The following is an 11382-nucleotide window of genomic DNA, read 5'->3' on the forward strand; positions in this document are numbered from 1 at the left end:
TTTCCAAATTTTTCCGAATTTTTTTCCAATTTTTTCCCAATTTTTTTCTCAATTTTTCCCCAATTTTCCCCAATTTTTCTCCAATTTTTTCTCAATTTTTTCTCAATTTTTTCCAAATTTTTCCCCAATTTTCCCCAATTTTTCCCAATTTTTTCTCATTTTTTCCCCAATTTTTTCCTCAATTTTTTCCCAATTTTTTCCCAATTTTTTCCCAATTTTTTCCAAATTTTTTCTCAATTTTTTCCAAATTTTTTCCCAATTTTTTCTCAATTTTTTCCTCAATTTTTTCTCAATTTTTCCCCAATTTTTTCCCAATTTTTTTCCAATTTTTCCCCAATTTTTCCCAAATTTTTCCTCAATTTTTCCCCAATTTTTCCTCAATTTTTTCCCAATTTTTCCCAATTTTTTCCCAATTTTTTCTCCATTTTTCCCCAATTTTTTCTCAATTTTTTCCCAATTTTTTCCAAATTTTTCCCCAAATTTTTCCGTATTTTTTCTCAATTTTTTTCCAAATTTTTTTCCAATTTTTTTTCAATTTTTTCCTCTATTTTTCCCAATTTTTTTCTCCATTTTTTCCAAATTTTTCCCCAATTTTTTCTCAATTTTTTCTCAATTTTTCCCCAATTTTTTCCCAATTTTTTCCAATTTTTCCCCATTTTTTCCCCAAATTTTCCCAAAAAACCACAAAATTTACACAAATTTTTTATAAAATCACATTTATTGCTACAAGAAATTCAGTTTTTTTATCATTTACATCAAAAGGAGGAAAAAATAATAAAGAGGAAAAAAATTGGGGATAAAAAAAGGGGAAAAATTCAAAAAATCAAATTAAAAAATTGGAAAAAAATTGGAAAAAAATGAGAAAAAATTGAGAAAAAATTGGAAAAAAATCGGGAAAAATTGAGAAAAAATTGAGAAAAAAATTGAGAAAAAAATTGGAAAAAATTGAGAAAAAATTGATAAAAAAATTGGAAAAAATTGGAAAAAATTGGAAAAAAATTGAGAAAAAATTGAGAAAAAAAATTGGAAAAAAATTGGAAAAAATTGGAAAAAATTGAGAAAAAATTGGAAAAAAAAAGGAGAAAAAAATTGGGAAAAAATTGAGAAAATTTGGAAAAAAATTCGAAAAAATTGAGAAAAAATTGGAAAAAATTGGGAAAAAATTGAGAAAAAATTGGAAAAAAATTGGGAAAAAATTGGAAAAAATCCGAAAAAATCGGAAAAAAATTGGAAAAAAATTGGAAAAAAAATTGGGAAAAAATTGGGAAAAATTGAGAAAAATTGAGAAAAAATTGAGAAAAAATGGGAAAAAAATTGGGAAAAATTGAAAAAAAATTAGAAAAAAATTGAGAAAAAAATTGGGAAAAAAATTGGAAAAAATTGAGAAAAAATTGGAAAAAAATTGGGAAAAAATTGGAAAAAATTGGGAAAAAATTGCGAAAAAATTCGGAAAAATTGAGAAAAAATTGAGAAAAAAAATTGGAAAAAATTGGGAAAAAATTCGGAAAAAATTGAGAAAAAAATTGAGAAAAAATTGGGAAAAAATTGGGAAAAAATTGGGAAAAAATTGAAAAAAAAATAGAAAAAAATTGAGAAAAAATTGAAAAAAAAATTGGAAAAAATTTGAAAAAAAATTGAGAAAAAATTGGGAAAAAATTAAAAAAAATCGGAAAAAAAATTGGGAAAAATTGGAAAAAAATTAGGAAAAAATCGGAAAAAAATTGGGGAAAAAATCGGAAAAAAAATCGAAAAAAAATCGAAAAAAATTTTTAAAAAATCGAAAAAAAATCCGAAAAAAATCGTAAAAAATTCAATTTTTTTTTTACGTTTTTAATTTATTTTTTCTTGACAATTGAGGGGAAAAAAGGGATTAAAAATGAATTAAAAATAGAAAATAAAATGAAATTTTAAAGGGATTTTGAGGCACGTCAAGGAAAGACCAAGTTGAGCTTTTTGTCAAAAATCCTTTTTTTTTAATTTTTATTTTTAAATAATTTTTAAACTTTATTTTTAATTTTTTTTGAAATTTATTTTTGAAATTTTTATTTTTTTTTTGTTATTTTTATTTTTTAAATTTTTTTCCCCTTTTTAAAAATTTTTTTTTTAATTAGTTTTTCTTCTTTTTTCTCCTTTTTAAATTTTTAAATTTATTTAAAATTTATTTTTTATTTTTAAATTTTTTTTTCGTTTCTTATTTTTTTTGTACTTTTATTCTTTTTATTCCTTTTATTCTTTTTAAATTCTTTTTATTCTTTTTAAATTTTTATTCTTTTTAATTTTATTTTTTTATTTTTTTATCCCTTTTAACTTTTTATTATTTTTTATTATTTTTCAAATTTTCGTTACTTTTTACACTTTCAAAATTATTTTAAAATTTCTACTTTTTTGTCATTTTTATAAATTTTTAAATTTTTTTTACATTTTTTCCGCTGTTTTTTCTCTTTTTTTAATCTTTTTTTCCCCCATTTTTTTCCCAATTTTTTCCCATTTTTTCCCCATTTTTTCCCCAATTTTTCCTCAATTTTCCCCCATTTTTTCCTCATTTTTTTTCCCTTTTTTCCCAAATTTTTTCCCAAATTTCCCCCAATTTTCTCAATTTTTTCCTAAATTTTTCCCAATTTTTCTCCAAATTTTCCCCAATTTTTTCTGATTTTTTCATATTTTTTTCTGATTTTTCCCAATTTTTTCCCAATTTTTTCCCAATTTTTCTCCAAATTTTCCCCAATTTTTCTCAATTTTTCCCAATTTTTTCCCTTTTTTTCTCCATTTTTTCTGATTTTTTTCATAATTTTTTCTGATATTTTTCCTGATTTTTTCCCCATTTTTTTCTGATTTTTCCCCCATTCTTTCTCCATTTTTTCCCAATTTTTTCCCCACTTTTCCCCCATTTTTCCCAATTTTTTTCCCAATTTTTTCTCCATTTTTTCCCAATTTTCCCCAATTTTTTTCCTGATTTTTTTCTGATTTTTTTTTCCCAATTTTTCCCCATTTTTTCTCTATTTTTTTCTGATTTTTTTGAATTTTTTTCTTATTTTTTTTCTCATTTTTTTCTCATTTTTCCCCCAATTTTTCCCCAATTTTTTCCATTTTTTCCCCAATTTTTTCCCAATTTTTTCCACATTTTTTCCCACATTTTCCCCAATTTTTCTCCAATTTTTTCTCAATTTTTTCCCAATTTTTCTCAATTTTTTTCCAATTTTTTTCCCATTTTTTCCTGATTTTTTCCTGATTTTTTCTGATTTTTTCCCCAATTTTTCCCCAATTTTTTCCCAATTTTTTCTCTAATTTTTCATAATTTTTTCCTGATTTTTTCTGATTTTTTTCACAATTTTCCCCCATTTTTTCCCCAATTTTTTCCCAATTTTTTCCCAATTTTTTTTGAATTTTCTTGGATTTCCACTTCAACGCCCACGAGATGGGGGTGGTGATCGAAGGCTGTGGATTGGTAAAAAAATAATTAAATTTTAATTAAAAATTATTAATAATTAATTCGAATTAATTAAAAAGCGATTTGGGGTTTTTTACCCCAAAAAAATCCGATTTTTTAACGATTTTTTAGAAATTTTTGAGGATTTTTTGAGGATTTTTTTCCCCATTTTTTCCCCAATTTTTTCCCCATTTTTTCTCAATTTTTCCCAATTTTTTCCATTTTTTTCTGATTTTTTTTCATAATTTTTTCCTGATTTTTTCTGATTTTTCCCAATTTTTTCCCATTTTTTCCCCATTTTTTCCCAATTTTTCTCCAATTTTTTCCCAATTTTTCTCCAAATTTTCCCCAATTTTTCTCAATTTTTCCCAATTTTTTCCCATTTTTTCTCCATTTTTTCTGATTTTTTCATAATTTTTTCTGATATTTTTCCTGATTTTTCCCCCATTTTTTTCTGATTTTTCCCCCATTCTTTCTCCATTTTTTCCCAATTTTTTCCCCACTTTTTCCCCATTTTTCCCAATTTTTTTCCCAATTTTTTCTCCATTTTTTCCCAATTTTCCCCAATTTTTTTCCTGATTTTTTTCTGATTTTTTTTCCCCAATTTTTCCCCATTTTTTCTCTATTTTTTTCTGATTTTTTTGAATTTTTTTCTTATTTTTTTTCTCATTTTTTTCTCATTTTTCCCCCAATTTTTCCCCAATTTTTTCCATTTTTTCCCCAATTTTTTCCCAATTTTTTCCACATTTTTTCCCAAATTTTCCCCAATTTTTCTCCAATTTTTTCTCAATTTTTTCCCAATTTTTCTCAATTTTTTTCCAATTTTTTTCCCATTTTTTCCTGATTTTTTCCTGATTTTTTCTGATTTTTTCCCCAATTTTTCCCCAATTTTTTCCAATTTTTTCCCAATTTTTTCTCTAATTTTTCATAATTTTTTCCTGATTTTTTCTGATTTTTTTCACAATTTTTCCCCATTTTTTCCCCAATTTTTTCCCGATTTTTTCCCAATTTTTTCCCCAATTTTTCCCCATTTTTTCCCCATTTTTTCCCCATTTTTTTCCCAATTTTTTCCCAATTTTTTTTGAATTTTCCTGGATTTCCACTTCACCGCCCACGAGATGGGGGTGGTGACAGAAGGCTGTGGATTGGTAAAAAAAATCATTAAAATTAATTAAAAATTTATTAAAAATTAATTCGAATTAATTAAAAAGCGATTTGGGGGTTTTTACCCCAAAAAAATCCGATTTTTTGGCGATTTTTTAGCTTTTTTTTTTAATTTTTTGATGATTTTTTTCCCATTTTTTCCCATTTTTTTCAATTTTTCCCCAATTTTTTCCCCAATTTTTTCTCAATTTTTCCCAATTTTTTTCCATTTTTTTCTGATTTTTTTCATAATTTTTTCTGATTTTTTCCTGATTTTTTCTAATTTTTTTCCTCATTTTTTCTCATTTTTTCTCCATTTTTTCCCAATTTTCCTCCAATTTTTCCCTTTTTTTTCCAATTTTTCCCCAATTTTTTCCTATTTTTTATCCATTTTTCCCCAATTTTTTCCCCATTTTTCCCATTTTTTCTCCAATTTTCCTCATTTTTCCCCCATTTTTTCTGACTTTTTTCATAATTTTTTCTGATTTTTTCCTGATTTTTTTCCCCATTTTTTCCCCAATTTTTTCTCAATTTTTTCCCAAATTTCCCCCATTTTTTCTGATTTTTTTTCTAATTTTTTCCCAATTTTTTCCCAATTTTCCCCCAATTTTCCCCATTTTTTTCTGAATTTTTTTGATTTTTTTTTCTGATTTTTTCCTGATTTTTCATCATTTTTTCCCCAAATTTTTCCCCATTTTTTCCCAATTTTTCCCCAATTTCTTCCCAATTTTTCCCAATTTTTTTCTGTTTTTTCCCCATTTTTTCCAATTTTTTCTCCATTTTTTCCCCATTTTTCCCCCAATTTTCCCCCAATTTTTCCTCAATTTTTCCCCAATTTTTCCCCAATTTTTCCCCATTTTCCCCCCATTTTTTCCGCAATTTTTCCCTTTTTTCCCCCAATTTTCCCCCAATTTTTCCCAATTTTCCCCAATTTTTTCCCCATTTTTTCCCCAATTTTTCCCCAATTTTTTTCCCAATTTTCCCCCAATTTTTTCCCAATTTTCCCCCGTTTTTCTCCCAATTTTTCCCAATTTTTTCCCAATTTTTTCTCTAATTTTTCATAATTTTTTCCTGATTTTTTCTGATTTTTTTCACAATTTTCCCCCATTTTTTCCCCATTTTTTCCCAAATTTTCTCCAATTTTTTCTCAATTTTTCCCCCATTTTTTCCCCCATTTTTCCCCCATTTTTTCCCCCATTTTTTCCCATTTTTTCCCCAATTTTTTCCCAATTTTTTCCCAATTTTTTTTGAATTTTCTTGGATTTCCACTTCAACGCCCACGAGATGGGGGTGGTGATAGAAGGCTGTGGATTGGTAAAAAAAATCATTAAAATTAATTTAAAATTTATTAAAAATTAATTCGAATTAATTAAAAAGCGATTTGGGGTTTTTTACCCCAAAAAAATCCGATTTTTTGGCGATTTTTTAGCAATTTTTTTTAATTTTTTGATGATTTTTTTCCCCATTTTTTCCCCAATTTTTCCCAATTTTTCTCCAATTTTTCCCCAATTTTTTCTGATTTTTTCATATTTTTTTCTGATTTTTCCCAATTTTTTCCCAATTTTTTCCCAATTTTTCTCCAAATTTTCCCCAATTTTTCTCAATTTTTCCCAATTTTTTCCCTTTTTTTCTCCATTTTTTCTGATTTTTTTCATAATTTTTTCTGATATTTTTCCTGATTTTTCCCCCATTTTTTTCTGATTTTCCCCCCATTCTTTCTCCATTTTTTCCCAATTTTTTTCCCCACTTTTTCCCCATTTTTCCCAATTTTTTCCCAATTTTTTCCCAATTTTTTTCCCAATTTTTTCCCAATTTTTTCCCCAATTTTTCCCCATTTTTTCCCAATTTTTTCCCAATTTTTCCCCATTTTTTCACAATTTTTTCCCAATTTTTTTCCCAATTTTTCCCAATTTTTCTCCAATTTTTCTCCATTTTTTTCCAATTTTTTCCCAATTTTTTCCCCATTTTTTCTGATTTTTTTCTGATTTTTTTCATAATTTTTTCTGATTTTTTTCCAAATTTTTTCCCCAATTTTTCCCCAATTTTTCCACCATTTTTTGTGATTTTTTTTCTGATTTTTTCCCAATTTTTTCCCATTTTTTCCCCATTTTTTTCCCAAATTTTCGCCAATTTTTTCTCAATTTTTTCCCCCATTTTTCCCCCATTTTTCCCCATTTTTTCCCCCATTTTTTCCCATTTTTTTCTATTTTTTCCCCCATTTTTTCTCAATTTTTTTTCAATTTTCTTGGATTTCCACTTCAACGCCCACGAGATGGGGGTGGTGACAGAAGGCTGTGGATTGGTAAAAAAATAATTAAATTTGAATTAAAAATTAGTTAAAATTAATTAGAATTAATTAAAAAGTGATTGGGGGTTTTTTACCCCCAAAAAAATCTGATTTTTTGGCGATTTTTTCCCATTTTTTCCCCAATTTTTCCCAATTTTTCTCCAATTTTTCCCCAATTTTTTCTGATTTTTTTCATATTTTTTTCTGATTTTTCCCAATTTTTTCCCATTTTTTCTCCATTTTTTCTGATTTTTTTCATAATTTTTTCTGATATTTTTCCTGATTTTTTCCCCATTTTTTTCTGATTTTTTCCCCCATTCTTTCTCCATTTTTTCCCAATTTTTTCCCCACTTTTTCCCCATTTTTCCCAATTTTTTTCCCAATTTTTTCTCCATTTTTTCCCAATTTTCCCCAATTTTTTTCCTGATTTTTTTCTGATTTTTTTTCCCAATTTTTCCCCATTTTTTCTCTATTTTTTTCTGATTTTTTTGAATTTTTTTCTTATTTTTTTCTCATTTTTTTCCCATTTTTCCCCCAATTTTTCCCCAATTTTTTCCATTTTTTCCCCAATTTTTTCCCAATTTTTTCCACATTTTTTCCCAAATTTTCCCCAATTTTTCCCCACTTTTCCCCCAATTTTTCTCAAAATTTTCCCCATTTTTTCCCCATTTTTTCCCCATTTTTCCCCCAATTTTTTCCCCCAATTTTTTCCCAATTTTCCCCCATTTTTCCCCCATTTTTTCCCCATTTTTCCCCCAATTTTTCCCCAATTTTTCCCCATTTTTTCCCCATTTTTTCCCCAATTTTTCCCCAATTTTTCCCCCATTTTTTCCCCAATTTTTCCCCCATTTTTTCCCCAATTTTCCCCAATTTTTCCCCAATTTTCCCCCATTTTTTCCCTCATTTTTTCCCCAATTTTTCCCCATTTTTTCCCCAATTTTTCCCCAATTTTTCCCCAATTTTTCCCCCATTTTTTCCCCAATTTTTCCCCATTTTTTCCCCATTTTTTCCCCTCTAAATCCCAATTTTTTGTGTATTTTTCCCAGGTCGGAGTCATCACCTCCGGAGGAAAATCCGAATTTCTGGTTCACGTCGGTGACGTTGTTTTTTTCCCTGTGGGTTCCCAGCATTTTATTCAGAGTTTCTGTCAAGAGGATTTAATTCTTGTTCTCGCCTACAGCACCGGAAATGAGGTAAAAAATAATTCAAATTTAATTAAAATTATTAATTAAAAAAATTCCCAATTTTTTCTGATTTTTTTCGGATTTTTTTCTGATTTTTTTCTGATTTTTTCTGATTTTTTCTGATTTTTTTCTGATTTTTTTCGGATTTTTTTCTGATTTTTTTTCCGATTTTTTTCTGATTTTTTTCGGATTTTTTTCCAATTTTTTTCCAATTTTTTCTGATTTTTTGGGGGATTTTTTTCCGATTTAATTCTTGTTCTCGCCTACAGCACCGGAAATGAGGTAAAAAATAATTCAAATTTAATTAAAATTATTAATTAAAAAAATTCCCAATTTTTTCTGATTTTTTCCCGATTTTTTCCCGATTTTTTGGGGATTTTTTTGGATTTTTTTCGGATTTTTTTCTGATTTTTTTCTGATTTTTTTCAGATTTTTTCCTGATTTTTTTGGATTTTTTTCTGATTTTTTTCACATTTTTTTCACATTTTTTTCTGATTTTTTGGGGATTTTTTTTTGATTTTTTTCTGATTTTTTTTCTGATTTTTTGGGGATTTTTACGGATTTTTTCTGATTTTTTTCTGATTTTTTCGGATTTTTTTCTGATTTTTTCTGATTTTTTGGGGGATTTTTTTCCGATTTAATTCTTGTTCTCGCCTACAGCACCGGAAATGAGGTAAAAAATAATTCAAAATTAATTAAAAATTTTAATTTAAAAAATTCCCAATTTTTTCTGATTTTTTCCCGATTTTTTCGGATTTTTTGGGGATTTTTTTGGAATTTTTTCTGATTTTTTTTCGATTTTTTTCCGATTTTTTTCTGATTTTTTTCTGATTTTTTTGGGGATTTTTTTGGATTTTTTTCCGATTTTTTTCTGATTTTTTGGGGATTTTTTTGGATTTTTTTTGGATTTTTTTCTGATTTTTTTCAGATTTTTTCTGATTTTTTTCAGATTTTTTCTGATTTTTTTCTGATTTTTTTCTGATTTTTTCTGATTTTTTTCCGATTTTTTTCTGATTTTTCCAGATTTTTGCCCGATTTTTTTTCTGATTTTTTCTGATTTTTTTCTGATTTTTTCTGATTTTTTTCCCGATTTTTTTTCTGATTTTTTTGGATTTTTTTCTGATTTTTTTTCTGATTTTTCTCCCATTTTTTCTGATTTTTTTGGATTTTTTTCTGATTTTTTTCAGATTTTTTTCTGATTTTTTCCGATTTTTTTCTGATTTTTTTCTGATTTTTTTCTGATTTTTTTCCAATTTTTTTCCAATTTTTTCCCATTTTTTGGGGGATTTTTTTCCGATTTATTGCTTGTTCTCGCCTACAGCACCGGAAATGAGGTAAAAAATAATTCAAAATTAATTAAAATTATTAATTAAAAAAAATCCCAATTTTTTCTGATTTTTTTCCGATTTTTTCCTGATTTTTTGGGGATTTTTTCCTGATTTTTTTGGATTTTTTTTCGATTTTTTTCTGATTTTTTTCTGATTTTTTTCTGATTTTTTTGGGGATTTTTTTGGATTTTTTTCCGATTTTTTTCTGATTTTTTGGGGATTTTTTTGGATTTTTTTTGGATTTTTTTCTGATTTTTTTCAGATTTTTTCTGATTTTTTTCTGATTTTTTTGGGGATTTTTTTGGATTTTTTTCCGATTTTTTTCTGATTTTTTCTGATTTTTTTCCGATTTTTTTTCTGATTTTTCCAGATTTTTGCCCGATTTTTTTTCTGATTTTTTTGGATTTTTTTCTGATTTTTTTTTCTGATTTTTCTCCAATTTTTTCTGATTTTTTTCTGATTTTTTCTGATTTTTTTCTGATTTTTTTTTTGATTTTTTCTGATTTTTTTCTGATTTTTTTGGGGATTTTTTTTGATTTTTCCAGATTTTTTTCTGATTTTTTTTCTGATTTTTTCCTGATTTTTTTCTGATTTTTTTCCGATTTTTTTCTGATTTTTTCTGATTTTTTTCTGATTTTTTTCCCAAATTTTTCCCAATTTTTTTCCCTTTTTTTTCCATTTTTTCTGATTTTTTTCTGGTTTTTTTTTCCAATTTTTCTCCAATTTTTTCTGATTTTTTTTCAGATTTTTTTTCTGATTTTTTTCTGATTTTTTCTCCATTTTTTCTGATTTTTTTCCCAATTTTTTTCCATTTTTTTCTAATTTTTTGTGATTTTTTTCCCACATTTTCCCCCCATTTTTTCTAATTTTTAGGGGATTTTTTTGAGTAAAAAATGGGCAAATTTTGGGCTAAAAATTGGGAAAAAAGGGGGGAAAAATTGGGATTTTTTTGGGAAAAATTGGGGAAAAAATGGGAAAAATGGGGGGAAAATTGGGAAAAAAATATGGGATTTTTGGGATAAAAAATGGGGAAAATTGAGGAAAAAATGGGGAAAATTTGGGAAAAAAATTGGGGAATTTTGGGGGTAAAAAAAGGGAAAAAATTGGGAAAAAATGGGGAAAAATTGGGAATTTTTGGGTTAAAAAATCAGGATTTTTTCATAAAAAATGGGGAATTTTGGGGAAAAAATTGGGATTTTTTGGGGTGAAAAAATGGGATTTTTTGGGATAAAAAATTGGGATTTTTTGGGGGGAAAAATTGGGGAAAAATTGGGAAAAATAGGGAAAATGTGGGGAATTTTTTGGTAAAAAAATGGGGTTTTTTTTGGTTAAAAACTGGGATTTTTTGGGTAAAAAATTGGGATTTTTTTGGAGAACATTTGGGATTTTTTGGGGATTTTTTGGGATTTTTTGGGGATTTTTTTTGGGATTTTTTGGGGAATTTTTGTGGATTTTTTTGGGATTTTTTGTGGATTTTTTTGGGGATTTTTTTGGGGTTTTTTTTGCTTTAATTTTAATTTTTTTGTGTTTTTTTCCCTGTTTTTTCAGCTGGAGACCCTGAGGATGCCTCAATATTTCCGGGGAACGGCCGATCATATCCTGGCTCAGCTTTTCCACAAAAAGCAGGAGGAATTCCAGAAAATTCCCTAAAAAATTCCAAAAAAAATCCCCCAAAAATCAGAAAAAAATTCCCAAAAAATCCCCCCAAAATTCCCAAAAAATTCCCCAAAAAATCAGAAAAAAATCCCAAAAAATCCCCCAAAAAATCCCAAAAAATCAGAAAAAAATCCCAAAAATATCAGAAAAAAATTCCCCAAAAATCCCAAAAAAATTCCCAAAAAATTCCAAAAAAATTCCCAAAAAAATCCCTAAAAATTTCAAGAAATTCTCAAAAAATCCCCCAAAAATTCCCATTAAAATTCCCTAAAAAATCCAAAAAATTCCCTGAATAAATCCCAAAAAAATCCCTCAAAATTGAAATAAAAAATTCTCAAAAAAATCCCTAAAAAAATT

At 26.3% G+C, this 11382-nt stretch overlaps 1 protein-coding gene across 1 annotated transcript; it reads left to right on the plus strand.

The window, feature by feature from the left end:
• Positions 1-7165: 7165 nt before the first annotated feature.
• LOC310923805 (uncharacterized protein) lies at positions 7166-11382 on the plus strand (the record flags this gene model as incomplete). The annotated part of the gene is made up of 2 exons (XM_083885740.1): positions 7166-8050; positions 10918-11382. Coding segments are annotated over 2 exons (987 nt in total), but the record flags the coding sequence as incomplete, so codon positions are not given.

This window comes from Zosterops lateralis, assembly GCF_965231275.1.
Source record: "Zosterops lateralis genome assembly, contig: HAP1_HAP1_SCAFFOLD_339, whole genome shotgun sequence".
Taxonomy (NCBI): Eukaryota; Metazoa; Chordata; class Aves; order Passeriformes; family Zosteropidae; genus Zosterops; species Zosterops lateralis.